We start from the raw sequence: 16294 nt of genomic DNA, 5'->3' as shown, positions 1-16294 counted from the left end.
AAACCACCTTGCCCGACACAAATGAGCATGCCTGCTGCCCTGTTAGAGCCCCCCCTGCGTACATCTGGTACTCACTTGGAAGTGGCCAATCCAGTGTGCAGTTTGCCAATCCCCCCGACTTCCCCTCTTCAGTCTCTTGCATCAGAGGCGGGCACTTAGAGGGCACTCGTTTCAATGCTCAGTTGCCAATGTCTTGAAATTCTTTATCACTTTTGAACAAGGCGCCCTGCTATTTGACTTTACATAGGGCCCCACGAGTTACCTTTGCACAGGGTCCTGGCTCCACGCGTTCCCTCATGGTGGGATCTGCGATTCCACTTCGTCGCTCCAGTTCCCAGGGCCCCCTCCCCCATCACCCACTCCTTAATAACCCTTCCACTCACCCCCTCCCGTATGCTCTTCTCTCCCACCGGAGGCTTTTTTCCCAGAGGCAGCGAGCCATACCCGTGCCAGCTGGGAGTTGTCTATTTGCTCCCCATCTGAGCTCTGTGTAAAATCCTGAGAGCAGGGATTCACTTGACCTGGAACAATGCCGACAACAGGAGTGGCTTCTCTTGCTTCTAGCCCTCAACCCCCAACATTCTGCAACTGTGTCTCAAACCAGCTTCCAGAGGCCTCTGAGAAAGCTACACCACATAGCAAACAACAGTCCAGCACGGGGAGCCTCAGATCTGAGTGACGGAGGACTCTGCCTGTGTCCTCAGGTACAGCCTGCTGAACGTCCAGCAAAGGCACGTCCTTGCCTCGGGCTTCGCTGCTTCTCCTGGAAAAGGTGAATTCCAGCCCTCTCCCCGCCTCCCCCAAGGGGGGAATAACACTGAATAAAGCAGCTATAACCTCAGCCTTCACACCCACAATATTTAACGTGAGAAAACCGCCCTGGGGGGGAAAAGCCGACACAAGGGAAACTGACATACAATTTGACAATGGAGAGTCCAGGTGTGGGTAAAAGTGATTTATTTTTGGAGCACAGTAATAGTTATGCAACTAGGAACATTTCATTCACCCCCATCCCATTCATGTTTTGTGTCACAAAGACATACAAAGACTTTGGAAAGAATTCCAAAGGGGATTACATTGAAATGTGCTGTTTCTTCACTTGTTTTTGTGCTCGTCTTAATCACAGTGCACCAAATAAAATAGCTTTACAGCTTACTCAAACTCAGACTTGTCCTCAAAGGAAGCAGTTTAAACATTTCTAACTGTAAATCAGCAATGCAACGATTCCAAGTCAGGACACAGACCCAAGAGACAAAAGCAGCTCTAACGTAAAGCTTGTCTTGTCAAAAGAAAAAAAAAAAACCCACACCACCATGAGGGGAATCCAATTTGCCTAGAAAGAGTGGGTCTTCTTCAGGACTGCAGTCCCAAAATATTAAGATACAATTGTGGGTGTTGTCTTTGGGAAAAAAAGAGGTGAGGAAGAGATCTGACCTAAGCCGCACTAAGAATCCGGTTTAAAAATGTGAAAGGGCTCACAGGGGACACAAGGTCTCTGTATCTCCAAAGGAAACATTTACCCCACTGAAGGGGGCAGGAGCAGATTCTCCGGGGGGCGCACTGGGCTGCGCCAGCCATGCCCATAGGGAGCGCTTGCCAGTCTGCAGGAGGCTTGGGAGCTGGTTTTCCACTGGGAGGTACCTCACACTCTCCTCATGAACACACCAGCCAAGATCTGTGAGCTGGACTCATAACCCTGAGTGAATGGGTGGACGCCACCCAGAGATGCCACGGCCCCGGAGGACTCAGGCCCGCGTCCTGGCAGCACTGTCTCATCTCTTGTCCTTTGCAAATGAGTGGGCCCCTTCCCCCCAAAATTCAAAGCAGTAGTTAGCTAGGAGAAACAGCCATGGTTGAAGGTGGCGAGAAACCTCCATGACTGAGGCTCACCCCAGCTCTGACCAACCCCCCAGAGGTTTCTGAGCAAAAGTCCTGACTCACAGGGCTTGGGCTCAGCTGTGAGGGGTAGCTCAGAAGGCTTGGCCAGTATAGGGCCTGGGCTGGAAACTGCCGTGATGGACGGCTGAAAACAGGGACGCTTAGCCCTGAGTCAAGGGGCGTGTGTGTGTGTGCCGTGTGCCTGTGTGTGTGGTGTGCGTGTGTGAAGGGTGTGAGGGCCCCGGCCAGATGCCCCTGCCACACCCCCACAGACCAGCACAGCCACGTAATCTCAGAGTGACAAGTGGAGCCCACACGTGGAGGCTAGAACTGGGTTCCCCTCAAGTGGTTAGACAGAGCTCATGTGAAAACCTCCTGATGCCAACATCTGCACCAGCCAACTGACTACCTATTTCAAGCGTGATCTGATGTAATGAAATTCAAGGCCATTTACCAGTTTTCCACGTTTTGGTCATGGCTGCCAAGGGCATACAGGCACACCCGGAGCTAACAAAGGAGAGTTTCCCACTTAGCCTGATTACGTGGGGTGTGTCTCTCTTCCACTCTATTTCGGGTGTCACCCACTAAATTGATCTTGGGACCCACTTGTGGCTCCCAGTTGCAGCTGGACCAAAACAGCCCTGGAGTGTTCTGGACAAACCCTTGGAGCCCTAGTGGGCCTTTGCAGTCTTCAGGCACGAGAAACCACTCCCTCTATGGAAGGCAACCTTATTCTGCAGAACACAGACCTCCAGCAGCAGCCCCTGTGTGGTCAGGGAAGGTCACCAAGTGCCACCGTGGGCACCGCAGAGGGTGAGGAAGCTGGCCTCCTCCAGGGACAGACCATCTTTAAAGGAAAGGGGGCTCCACAGGGTGGGCCAGCCCAGATGCAGGCTGACCACGGCCACCAGCCCGGTGGGGTCGCAAGGCAAGACTGGGACAGCACATGTGGTGGCCTCGATGAGCTCTCAGGGCTTCCCCACGGGCGCACCGGACCTCTGGAATCTCTGGATAAGGAGGATGAGCCTGGCGATGTCGGAGAGCTCGGGGAACAGGGCCATGACGCTGTCCACCTGGTGGGGCGGGAAGGTGCTGCAGAGCACGGTGCGTGCCCTGGCACGCGAGTCCACCTCGGGGGCGGCAGCCTGGGGCACGGACCCCGAAGCCCCCCCGAGGGCGTCTTCATCCCAGCGCGATCCCGCCCAGGCCGAGCGGCCCGGGAGCCAGCCGGCCCCTGGAGGAAGGGCCCACGGGTCGGCGGGCTGCCGGCGCGGGGGGCGCTGGTCACTCTGCGGGGCGCTGGGGCGGTATCCGCCCCGTAGGCCCGGCGGGCTCCGGGGGCTCTGGAGGCCGGGCGGCACTGGCGGGGACGGCGCGGGCCCGGACGCCCCCCAGTCGGGACAGGGCGGCCTGGGCGCGCGGCCGCTGCCGGGGCCCCGAGGGGGCGCGCAGAGGGGCCCTGGGTCGTCGCTGAGGACGAGCCGCGAGAAAACGCCTCCGAGAGTCGCCACGTCGGCCGCCCGCGCGCTCCCCCGCTGCGCCTCCTCGCCGCCCGCGCCCCGCCAGGCCAGCGTTTGCGCGCGGAGCTCATCGGCCACAGCCAGCTGCGCGTGGTGCGGCCTTTCCGGGTGGTAGAACTTGCACTTGATGCCGTAGGTGCATTTCTTGCCTGGAAGGGGCGGGGCAGGGGGAGAGGGCTCCTGGTGAGAGACCTTGGGTGGGGAGGCCCGGTGTGGTCCGGGCAGTGCCCGCCCTGCGCGGCCTTTCTCGTTGGAGATTCCTCCGGGAAGGCCCCTGGGCCTGCTGCAGACTTGTCAGGTTTAGGGCGGGACGAGGTGGGGAGAAGTGCCCTGGGGCGCAGACAGGATGAATGAGGGTGCGGCACCCTACTCCTCGTGGTATTTTCCACTGGACACGGTACCCCAGTGTTACCCACCCAGCGCAGGGGGACTGTTGTCTGGAAGTTCCCATGACCAGGGACTGAGACCAAATCTCTGGATCCAATGACCTTCAGCCTCCACTTCCCCAGAGACACTGGATCCGGCCAACCTAGTGGCGGGGGAGGGGGGGGGGCGGGTGTTGGGAGTGGGTGCTCATGACATAGGATTGTGCCTCCAGTGCTGACTCAGTTTACCCTATTGTCCACATCCCTTGTACTAATCATTGCCCTTCCCTTACATACTGTTTTAACAGAGGTGATCAAATAATTTATCATCCAAACCAGGGCCCTTCTGACAGTGGAAGGGAACAGGATGGGCCACCTCAACGTGTGTGTGTGTGTGTGTGTGTGTGTGTGATCACCTTAATTCTAACAAGAAATGACTCTGAGTATCACTTACAGCATCTTAAACTTCTATAGGCACAAAAAACGAGACATTAAATAACTTGCCCAAAGCAAGCTAATGAAAGAGCTGGCTAGAAAGCTAGTGTCCCTGGAGGGCTCTGGGAGAGAATCCTTAATTCTTAATGGATCGCACCAACCAGAGTCCCTAAGGGTAGGTAGGGGTTTAGGTGAGACTGTGGGGCAGGATGTGGGCACAAGGTGCCAGGGGAGGGACTGAGAAAGGAGAGCGTGGGGTGCACACAGCATCCCTGCTCCCTGGATATGACTTTGCTGTGTGTGTGGCCCCTTCATCCAGCCCTCACAAACTGCATGCAACAGGGGTCCAGGATGGCAGTTCACCATTACAATAACCCTGTCTGGAACCTGCCGTCCAGAGAGGATAAGTTACCTCCCCAGCGTCACACAGCTGATTAAGGGCAGAAGCCGGGCTAGAACCCAGGCTGCGGACCACCCAGCCAGCGCTTCTGACCTGAACAGGGCCCACAAGGCGTGGGGCGCTACCCACCATAGGGGCAGTGTTGCCAGGACGGCTCTGGGGGCTTTGGCTTCCTGCTCAGGAAGTTGCTCAGGGTGGGTCCCCGACGGCCCAGGGGGTCATCAGGAGGCATGAACCTGGAAGACAAGCACAGGGGAGTGACTGCGAGGCCCACAGAGACCCGCCGCGGGCAGCACCAGGGCTCTTGCCGTCCAGGACTCTTTCTCCCACCCAGGGGTTGTCACAGCGTGTTAGAGCAGCACAGCCTTCCTCAACACTGACCCGCACAGAGCACAGCGCTGACAGATCCCAGGACAGCAGCCCCTGGGCCTTGTCCAAGTTTTTCTCCTGCTGAGTCAGCAATGCCAGAATCACTTAGCAACTCCTGGAAACATGCAGGCTCCGGGCTTCACACCAGACCTGCTTAATCAGAACCTCAAGTTGTTCAGGAATCTGCATTTTAACAACTTCCCAGATCATTTTTATCCACTAAAGTTGAAGCATAACTGCACTAGGGCCTAGTGTGAAAGCGACTCTAAGCTGCATTCCAATGTCCTCAACAGAAGGCTGGAGACCTCCGGGGGGCCCGGGGGACTCTCTGGTCCTGGGAGCTCCATTTCTCCTGTGTTGCCCCCACAGCTCTGGGCCTCTCAGGTTGGGGATGAAAATTAACAGAGTTCAAAACGCCAGCTGGTGGGTCAGCGAAGAAGCGGATCCGGGGGCTGCCTGCACACAGGTGCGGCGGCACACGCAGCCCCAGGGCTCAGCGCAGGCTCCCCCCTCCTCTGCAAACCATGGGCGGGGGTCACTTTGTCACTCTCTGACACCACCCTGCCCCCCGCCTGCCCCTTCCCTTCCCTGGCTTTGGTCTGAGGAGGAAGGGAATGCATCCTCGATGCCCGCAGCTCAAAAGGGAAAACAACTTTCCTCAGAAGGGAAACTCCCTGGTTCAGCACGATCCACTTTTCCTACGAACATACTGTCGTTCCCAGGAGGCGCTTCCAGGTCACACAGAGGTTCCACTGGAGAGGGAGTGGATTCTGATCGGGGGCTTGTAGTTACGGGCTGCTTTCCCCCTTAGTGTCAAGGGTCACGCTGGGGTCCCACCGTGCAGACCACATCCCCCAGGCCGGCCCCCAGCTGGGTGATCCCTGGTCCCGGGTAGCCTGCGTGGCTCAGATCCCAGCTACACAGCCGGCTTCTCAGAGTTGGGCCCTGACCAAGAATCCAGGGAGCCACCCAGTGCAGTTATTAAAAGTTCCCAAAGGCGTCACCTCCTGCTCTTTCCCGGGCCTCACAGCCGGGAGCTGGGCCAGGAGGGCCCTATGGACGTGCCCTGGGCACGGGGCGAGCGTCCTTGCCCACAGGCAGGCGGCAGGCTCTGCCCTCTGGCAGTCGGGGGACCTTCGGGCAGGCCCTGAGCAGAGGCCAGTGTGTCAAGAGGACTTGGCCTGGACCCCAGGCTGTCACCAGGTCAGAGGCGGCCATGATCCACCAGAACTCAGTGAGGATTTTCGGGATCCGATGGTGCCAGCCTTGCCAGCTTCCTCCGGGCCTGAGCCAGAGAGAGGAAGCCTCCAGCCTCCTGAACGTGGAAATGACCGTGGGGGATACTGCGGAGCAGCTGCTGTGACCGTCCGCCCTGGGGCGTAGGAGGGTACCTCTGCCTCCTTGGCTGTGGGTACGCCCTGGAGGCACATGTCCTGGCCTGGCCTGAGAATAACCGCTACCACCAGGGGTACATACAGTCCTCTCTGGTCCTCACGACCATCTCAGAGGTAAGTGTGACTAATCCAAGGACAGATGATTCAAGGTGAAGAACATTCAGCCCAGGGAGATTGAGAGCTTTCCTCACCACACACAGCCAGTAAGTGGCAGAACCTCAGTTTGAAACCTCATCTGCTGCTTCCAGAGCCCTAGCCCTTTCCACCACACACACAGCCCCGCAGGCTCCAGGTCAGGAGCTGGTCTGCCGTGTGCAGGTGGCCTGATATAGCGGCCACGTGGCCTCTGTCTCCCCATCTTCCCTACCCAAGGGCTGCAGCCATTTACACTCACTCACTCAGTAATCTACAACTCGTCACCGGGTGCCTATGATGCGCCAGGCTGGCTGGAGCTGTGGCACATAAGACACATACAGTCCCTGCCCTCACGGAGTTGGGGAGCTTGTCCCAAACCACGTTCCTACAAGCCAGTGAGAGAGCCCAGAATGAGGACCGAGCTACCATGCCTGGAACAGAAATCGGAATGGGAGTGACGTCCCAGCCTGCTGTGCCCTCCCATCTTGTCCTACCCTGTGACCAGGCCCACCTTGCCAGGCTCTGCAGCATGCCCCAGGACACCTGCAGTGGACCAGCCATCACACCCTGCCCACCTCAGCCCGGTCTAGGGGCTCACCCAGCACCTGCTAACTGGTCTGTGCTTTGTGGACCAGCCATCACACCCTGCCCACCTCAGCCCCGTCTAGGGACTCACCCAGCACCTGCTAACTGGTCACCCAGCACCTGCTAACTGGTCTGTGCTTTGTGACCCTGACTTCGTCCTCCCTTCGCTGTAGCTGGTTGGTCCAGGGGGGACCTGACCCAGGAGAAACACCCTAGGGGACAGATGAACCAACCAGATTCTCTTGAAAGTGTCAACCAAGACGTATTAAGACAGAGACGGTTCCAAGATCTTTACAGCCCCGAAGAAAAGGTGATGGTGCCCACTCCCATCCGGAATTCAAAACTTTGAAAAAAACAGAAGCATAAAAGAAGTGAAAGGGAGTGCAACAAAGTTCAGATTCACCCCATGATGACAGTTCCAGTGCTCTTATTTGAAATGTTAAATTCTTCAAAAATAAAAAAAAAAGAACGGTCCCCCCAAGGCCATGCGTCAGGCAACTGGGTGCTGGCTCAGCTGGATGTGGGCGTGGGAACAGAAAGGTCACAGGACAGATGGGACAAGACAGCCCCGTGGGGGAAATCTGGTCACGAAAGAGAGGAGGCAGAGAGGGCCAACAGAGAGATGTGCGGCGGGGAAGGGGCGCGGGCGGCCCGGGGCAGGGGGTTCTGAGCCCGGGACTAAGCCCCGCGGGGGCCCTTGTCACCGCCCCGCCCCCTACCCGCCCCGGGACCCCACGGGCCACACGCACCGGTCGTTGACGAAGGAGAACATGAGCAGCCTCTGCTCGATGAACCACTTCCACTCGGGGTTCTCGCTCTGCAGGTCGCGGTAGTTGTCGTTGGAGACGATGACCCCGTCCTGCTCGTAGGCCACCTTCACGATGTAGCGGTCGTCGTAGCAGACCACGCGCTTGCCGCTCACCTTGCGGGACGGCGTGTACACCAGCACCGCCTGCCTCTCCAGCTCCTCCAGCACGTGCTGCTCTGGGGGCCACAGGGCGGGGACCGCATGAGGCGCTTTCTCGGAGGGGCTCTCCACCCCCAGAGCCGTCCTAAACTCCGGAGCGGCTCCGGCAGCTCAGGGCTCCTCTCTGATCAGCTCGCCCCTCCCACCCGTCCCCGCCTCCCTCCCCCTACTCCCCCTTCCCCTAGACCCCTCCCCCCTCTCCCCCCTCCCCCTCTCCCCTATGGCCCAGCCTAGCAGGCGAAGAGCAGGGAGGTCTCGAGAGGAATTTGCCAGCAGCCTGAGGTCAAGTGGGCTTTTGGCTTCTGTCCTGCCTGCGTCGTGACGGGAGCCCTGAGGATGGTGCCCAGCCAGGGAGACACACTTTGGAAGGAAGAGTGAAGCCACAGCTCTTGTCGTTGTGATGGTTACCTGCCCCGTGCCCCTCCCACAGTAGACACAGAGGCCTTCTTCTGGAGAAAGACATCCCTATTTTAACTAGAATCCCGGCACTTAGGAATTACCAGGAGCCCTGCATCCACCTGGAAGAGTGCTGCCGGTGCCCTTAGCGGAGAACCACTGCCCCCTCTCCCGTGACACAGGAGTCTGCTGGGACACCTTCAGGACGGAGCAGCCCACAACTGACAGCTCTGAGGGACACAAGAATGTCACGCAGAGAGGCCGGGATTAGGAATCTGCAGCCTACATTCCGCTCTTAGCTCCAGCTCTCGGGTTTTTCACCCCTCTCTGAACATCAGGTTTTGCACTTATAAGATGAGGAAGATGACTCCTGCACCTGCCTCACAGCATCTGTGGGGCGACTGGACCAGCGCATGTGGGGCGAGCCCCCAAGAAGCCAGGGAGGAGGGAGTGTGTCCCGGGAGCTGCAGACGTTACAAGGTCTCTTAGCAGGAGCTAAAATCCGCATCTCTGGACGGCCTACTCTTTGATCTTAGTTTTGCCTTCGGAGACAAAAGAAATCCCTTCCACACGAAACAGTTACTCCGCATGTGGAAGATGATTAGCATATTCGTCCCCCATGTCTCAGTCCTTTCCTATATGACATGGTTCCCAGACTTTTCAAAAGTGCATAATGCATGTATGGTACAAAGAATAATTTTTTTTCAATGCCGTGTGTGTGGTGATCTTTTTTTTTTTTTTTTTTTTTTTTTTTTGCGGTACGCGGGCCTCTCACTGTTGTGGCCTCTCCCGTTGCGGAGCACAGGCTCCGGACGCGCAAGCTCAGCGGCCATGGCTCACCGGCCCAGCTGCTCCGCGGCACGTGGGATCCTCCCGGACCGGGTCACGAACCCGCGTCCCCTGCATCGGCAGGCGGACTCTCAACCACTGCGCCACCAGGGAAGCCCTGATCATTTTGTAATGTATAAAAATATCGAATTGAGACAGGAAGGAAGGCCGTAGGACACAACTATTGAAAGAATGACACAACCATTAAGAAGAACAGGATGCAACAAAAACTGGTTAGAACCTACTAGGCGCAACATGGCAGAAGATTAGACTTCCCTAGACCTTGAGCCTCATTATACCCTTATTGTAATGCATTAAGTAAATGACGCTATGACAGGCATCACGACAGTTTCAAGGCTAGCCATAAAAGGCCAAAAAGTAGGGGTGCCCCAATTCCTAGAATCCCCTGCCCCTTCTCCAAGACAGTTAGAATATTCCCCCCACGCGTTAGCCCAGCCCATAAAAACTAACCACTCATATCGCAGGGCCAGCTCTCACCCTCTGAGATGGCCCACACTCTGTCTATGGAGTGTGTAGCTCTCTAAATAAACCTGCTTTCACTTTACTATGGTTCAGTCTAGAATTCTTTCCTGCCCAAAGCCAAGGACCCTCACTTGGTCGTCTGTCCCAAGGACTCACTCAAGACCTCAGACATGACTATCCTCTTGTGCCCCATTTTTCCTGCAACAGAATCACTATGTTGTACATCTGAAATTAATACAATACTGTAAGTCAATTATACTTCAATTTAAAACTACAATTCATTAGTTAAATGCCAGGTGTGTGGTACTCCCTTTGAGAAATAGAACACGGCCTGTGCTTTGAAGTCCCCATTGCCCCTCGAAGTTTGCATCTCCCTCCACTCCCTTTAAGATAACCCAGTTTTGAGAACTTTGTGTTTATAATTCCCTTGCTTTTATTTTTTTAAATGCATATATATGTACCCTTCAGAAGGACAATTTCCAATGTGATTATGAGCCTCCAGACTTTACACAAATGGAATCACCTTGCACATATTCTTGGGCGACTTCTTTCCTCATTGAACATTGTGTGCCTGAGGTTTGGCCATGTCATGACTGTCAGTTTTGCACAGAAGTCTCCTGGTACAGAAGGACAAGGGTTCCTCTAGGGTCTGTCTTAAGGAGTGATATTGCTGAGTTGTAGGGAAAGGCACTTTACAAGGTAACGCTGCGTTATTTTCCAAAGTAGTTATATCAAGTTACTACCCAACACAGCGTCTAAGGCAACCTTGCCAGCACTTGGCATTTGCAGGTTTTTTAAATTTTTCCCAGTCTGGTGGGTGAAACGTGGCCTCTTGCTGTGATTTTATTTTGCATTTCTCTGGTTACTAATACAACTGAGCATCGCTTCATATGTTTATTGGCCGTTTGTGTTTTCTCTTCTGTCAAAGGCCTATTCATGCCTTAGCACATTTTTCTATATATTTGTCCTTTGTCTTGGTCTTATTAGTTTGGATAAGTTCCCTATAGATTCCAACAGGAATCCTTCATCAGGGATATGTGATATATGGCCTCTCCCAGGTTGAGGCTTGTCTTTTCGTTTTCTTGTTTTTGTGGTATTCGCTAATGAACGGAAGCTTTTATTGTAATGTAGGCAAATTTATGACTCTTTCTGCTGTCTCTCTGCATTTGTTGTGGCTTGTTTAAAAATTCTTCCCTACCCCAAAGTGAATTCCCTACTCTTTATCCATTATGTATTGCACAATATATATTGCACAATATTGCACAGCTGTTGAAAGACACCATTCTCCATGTTCAGACCATAAAGAATAATCTGGGACAACTGGTCCATGATGAACACAAGTGTTCATCCCCCCTCCTTTTCATAATCCCATTGAAAGAGAAGGGAAGCAGTACAGAAGGGGTAGGGAATCCATAAGCACATTAAAAATGGGCTTGGGGACAGCAGCAAACCCAGGATTTTGACAAATTTTAGGAAGACAGAAAGCAGGTAGGATCAGAGACTTCCCTGGCGGTTCAGTGGTTAAGACTCCACGCTTCCAATGCAGGGGGTTTGGGTTTGATCCCTGGTCAGTGAAATAAGATCCCACATGCCACGCGGCAAAAAAAAAAAAAAGAAAGAAAGAAAGAAAGAAAGAAAGCAGGTAGGATCATATTGCTCCTACAGTACAAAGGGAACCACAGCCCAGATGTGCATGGAGACTGAAGAGGAGGCAGAGCCCGTTCCCTGCAAAGTCCCAGCGCTCTCCAGCAGGAGTGGCGAGTCAGCAGAAGTCGGATTATTAACTGAAAGGCTACCATGGGGCAGCTGCATCCACCCTTTCTGGTCCCTATCATTGTATGGAAGGTGAAGATATAACTAGGAAGGAGGAGGTTCCCATGTGGCCTTTGACCTCCTAAAGTAAGACCATCATCCTCGTGGCACTGGAATGTGTGGTGGGCAGAGGTGTCCAGTTGCCTGCCTGCTCTGCGCAGGGTGTGCTGCAGTGAACTCTCCTGCTCAGCACATTCAATGGTCAGTCCTACCTTTTAGGGAAAGATCCAAATACCAGGAGAGGAAGCCCATGGCAACTGCACAGGTATGTATTTAACCAATCTGGTTCTTTTTTCACAAGGAAACACTGACAAGCAAAGGATCACCAGACTTTTGAGAAGAAGATTTAACAGCACAAAGAGAGAGAAAGAGAGAGATGAACAAACAGAACTGACCCCAGAAAAAATAAATAAGATTCATGGAACTTCAGAGAACTTTTTTAAAGTCTGTATTAGTATAGAAATAGTCAAGAAGATACCGTATCTGTAAAACAAGAATAGCGTTTTACTTAAAAAACAGAATCCGAAAGAGAAGAAGAAGCAACTGGTAACCACTGACAGAACTGAAAACAAAACCAGCAACTTTTGGTTAAAAGGCTGGAAGAAGAAGTCAATGAAACCTGCCAGGATCACGAAGAGGTCGGTCCCAACATTGCGGACTTGGCTGACATGATACCAGCAGTGGCTCAGCATGTGACTTCTTATAAGAAAGTCAAACAAACAAAAAACCCTGTTTATTTAAACCACCTGTTCTATTATTTGTAGCTGAAAATATTCCTAGCTGATATAAGAATTAAAAATAAAGAATTCCCTGGGTCTCGTTTTCCTTTGTTTTTTTTTTTTTAAATGAAGAGATTGAACTAGATATTCAGTTAATAAATATCACTGGACCAAACGGATGCCTCTTTCAGTTCCTGTATTCTACTAGGGGTGGGATGCAGACCCAATCTTTCTGCAGAGTGTTAAAAGTTATAAGATTCTATTATTTTTGGAACTTAATCTTTCCACTAAAAGAGTAAATACTTTGTTCATTTATCTATCAACAACTATTTATTGGGCACCTGCTATATGCCAGCTGTTACGCTAGGTGACAGGGCTCCGGCAGGGCACACTCATGGTCAGTGCTTTCATGGAGCTTATAGTCCAGTGAGGAAGACAGACATCATCAAACAAGCGGTAAGCAGATAACTGACTGTGATTTTCAGGAGTACTATGGAGGAAAGGTGTATAGTCCCTCTTGAGAATGTACCTGCTCCAGCATACCTCTAATCGGGGTATCAGATCTTGGTGGTTCTTTCCTCCAGGAGGGGACAAAAACTTTGATGTAGGTGTGTCCTCTGTCCCTGAACCAGTCCACAGCCAGCTGGATTCCCCGGCAAGAGAAGGCTTCTTTATTTCCATGACTACAATGAGAAAACAAAGACATCTGCAGAGAAACAGGAAGGGTTCCTCAAGAGTGACTTTTCCTGGGAATAGCCTGGATCATAGTCTCATAATCAAAGGGAATCAGGCAAATCTGCATTTTGAAAATAGGTCATTCTTTGCACAAAATATGTCCCTTAATTGGAACCAATTAGCTTGTGATAATATGTAGAGGGTCTCCGGCTCCAAGGAGAGTGCATTCCAAGGATTAATAGACAAGATCCTCTTATTAACTGAAGCTAATATGGATCAAGAGAGGGTTGTCAGGGCTTCCCTGGTGGCGCAGTGGTTGAGAGTCCACCTGCCGATGCAGGGGACACAGGTTCGTGCCCCGGTCCGGGAGGATCCCACATGCCGCGGAGTGGCTGGGCCCGTGAGCCATGGCCGCTGAGCCTGCGCGTCTGGAGCCTGTGTTCCACAACAGGGGAGGCCACAACAGTGAGAGGCCCACGTACCGCAAAAAAAAAAAAAAAAAAAAAAGAGAGGGTTGTCCATGTGATATTGGTCTTCCCAAATCCAAGTAAGGATGCCAATGTGCCCCACAAATTCCACTGTAACCATCCATCAGTGGAGACAGGAAGGAGAGAGCAGTGTGAGAGGAGACCCAAGACCAGGCAGGGGGACTTCCCTGGTGGTCCAGTGGCTAAGACTCCGTGCTCCCAATGCAGGGGGCCCAGGTTCGATCCCTAGTCAGGGAACTGGATCCCACATGCTGCAACTAAAGATCCCGCACGTCGCAACGAAGATCTCGCGTGCCGCAACTAAGAGCCAGAGCAGCCAAATACATAAATAGAATAAATTTAAAAAGAAAAAGACCAGGCAGGGTCTTAGGAGCTAGAAGATCTGTCTACTCCTAAGAAGCATGAGAAGCTGTAGAAAGATTTTAGGATTTTAAGACTGGGGGTATATGTGATGTGATGAGATGTGATCTGATGTATGTTTCAAAGAGTTCAACCTGGCAGCACAGAGGACAATAAGTTGGAAGGATCCAGAGTAGGGGGGATACCAGTTAAGAAGCAGCTGTAGTCATCAAAGCAAAACCTGATGGTGACCTGGACCCAGCTGGTGGTGGTGAAGAGTAGGTGAACCTGAGAGATAGTTAGAAGGTAGTATCTCCAGAATGTGGTGATTGACTGGGTACAGGGGTGATAGGGAAAAAGGCACTGAGGAGACCTCTGACTTGTATAAGGGGATGGAGGGCTCCCTGAGACAGATCCTGTTTGGGAGGAAGACAGGATTTAGAGAAAACAATCCTGAGTTTGGTCGTGGACACATGGAGAGTTGGGAGGAGCCTTGGTGACCTCTAAGTGGAAATATTAAATAAACAGCTAGGGTTCAGAAGAGAGGTCTGGGTGATAAAACATGTGAGTCATCGTTTAAGCACCAGTTGGAGCCACCGTGTGGAGAGAATTGCCTGGACAGAGAGTGAGCATCAGGGGCTGGACCTGGAGGAGCCCTGGAGCCGAGCAGCTGGTTGCAGGTAGAGCAGGACAACCAAGGGAAGAAACAAAGGCATCTCTCAGAAGAGAAGGGGGGTGCTTCCCTGGTGGCGCAGTGGTTGAGAGTCCGCCTGCCGATGTAGGGGACACGGATTTGTGCCCCGGTCCGGGAAGATCCCACGTGCCGTGGAGCGGCTGGGCCCGTGAGCCACGGCCGCTGAGCCTGCGCGTCCGGGGCCTGTGCTCCACAACGGGAGAGGCCACAGCAGTGAGAGGCCCGCGTACCGCAAAAAAAAAAAAAAAAAAAAAAGAAGAGCAGGGGGTAAAGCAGAAGAGGCTGCATCGTGGAAGCCTCGGGAGGAGGGCAGCCAAATGCTGCTCTGAGGGGCCAGTGAAGCCTGAAAACACCCCTCAGACTTCATGAGTGGAGGTCAGCAGCATTTTGCTGGAGAGGGAGACAGGTACCTAGATTTGAGATACTGAGAATGCAGACTCATTGGGACTCGGCCACGGCCTGGTTTCAAGACTGGCTCACCCCCTGCTCACAACTTCCACCCAGCCACTGGCACTCCCTCAGCCCTTTGTCCTGACCATGCATCTCCCTTCACTCCCATCACAGGGCCTTTGCACCAACTATTTCCACTCCTCTCAGCCCAGCCCATTCCTCCTTCGGCTTCATCGTCACTTCCTCAGGAAAAGCATCCCCTCGCCTCTAAATTCCGTCAGATTCCCCTGTTAGGAGTCCTCACAGCACCATCCTTGTCCTTCCTGGCACCTGTCACAGTTGGACATGCACACTCCCCCACAGGATGAATTGTGCCTCCCCCTTTCTAGAGCATAGGTTCCTGTTGCTGCCCGTCGTTCCCAGCACCTAGCATGGTGGTGCCTGATAATTGGTAAGGGCTCAACAAAAACATGCTGAAGAAATGAATGACTGAGAAGAAACAGGTCTTATGAGCAGCCCGAAGAGAAGCAGCCCAGGCACAGGGAAGGGTTGGCTGGAAGGACCCTGGTGCAGGAAAGGCTTGCGTGTCTAGGGACTGAAAAGAGGACAGTGCGGCTGCAACCCGTGGAGCAGGCGAAGGGGAGGTGGGAGGGGCAGGGCTGGGTGCTTAGAGAGCCAAGGGTCCCCATGGCCCTCGCATCCTCTCCACGTCCAGGCAAGGCCAACACATCAGATCTTCACATTTGTGCTTTCTCTTGTGCGTGGCTTCTTCCACTACTTTCTCAGAGAGGATTAGGATAGGTCCAGGTTTATAAAGTAAAAAAGGGAGTCTTAGAAATGCTAATCAGGGGCTTCCCTGGTGGCGCAGTGGTTGAGAATCTGCCTGCCGATGCAGGGGACACGGGTTCGAGCCCTGGTCTGGGAGGATCCCACATGCCGCGGAGCAACTGGGCCCATGAGCCACAATTACGGAGTCTGCGCGTCTGGAGCCTGTGCTCTGCAACAGGAGAGGCCGCGACAGTGAGAGGCCCGCGCACTGCGATGAAGAGTGGCCCCCGCTTGCCACAACTAGAGAAAGCCTGTGCACAGAAACGAAGACCAACACAGCCATAAATAAATAAAATTAAAAGAAAACATCATGAAGTCTTAGTATATGACACCATATGGTAAGAAGTCATTAATTCTTTAAAAAAAAAAAAAGAAATGCTAATCAATGGTGTTAGAAGTTGGGCTTTGTGGAGATTCAAGAGAACTCTAGATTCCTGTAGCTCCAGTGACGTATCAGGAACCAGGCCTCACCCCCCTAGATCTGTAGGGTCTTCCAGCTTAGAGAAAATAGCCCTTTGGCCGTTGTCGCTGAGCTGTGAGGCTTATGCAAACAGTAAGGAGAAAATATCAACAGGGGGACTTCCCTGGTGGCAC

At 53.3% G+C, this 16294-nt stretch overlaps 1 protein-coding gene across 2 annotated transcripts in view; it reads right to left on the bottom strand.

The window, feature by feature from the left end:
- Nucleotides 1-942: 942 nt before the first annotated feature.
- Nucleotides 943-16294, bottom strand: part of ZC3H12D (zinc finger CCCH-type containing 12D) — a 45205-nt gene continuing 29853 nt past the window's right edge. For both annotated transcript variants that reach the window (XM_067701803.1, XM_067701804.1), the window contains exons 4-7: nucleotides 12830-12969; nucleotides 7831-8065; nucleotides 4728-4834; nucleotides 943-3547 (exon numbers count right to left, since the gene is read on the bottom strand). In XM_067701803.1, the coding sequence (XP_067557904.1) occupies nucleotides 2847-3547; nucleotides 4728-4834; nucleotides 7831-8065; nucleotides 12830-12969 (1183 nt within the window). In that variant the 3' untranslated portion in view covers nucleotides 943-2846. The remainder of the gene's footprint in view (nucleotides 3548-4727; nucleotides 4835-7830; nucleotides 8066-12829; nucleotides 12970-16294) is intronic.

The sequence above is a fragment of the Pseudorca crassidens genome, chromosome 13, assembly GCF_039906515.1.
Source record: "Pseudorca crassidens isolate mPseCra1 chromosome 13, mPseCra1.hap1, whole genome shotgun sequence".
Classification (NCBI taxonomy): Eukaryota; Metazoa; Chordata; class Mammalia; order Artiodactyla; family Delphinidae; genus Pseudorca; species Pseudorca crassidens.
Note: the sequence above shows the minus strand (reverse complement) of the source record. Positions and strands in the feature narration are given on the sequence as shown.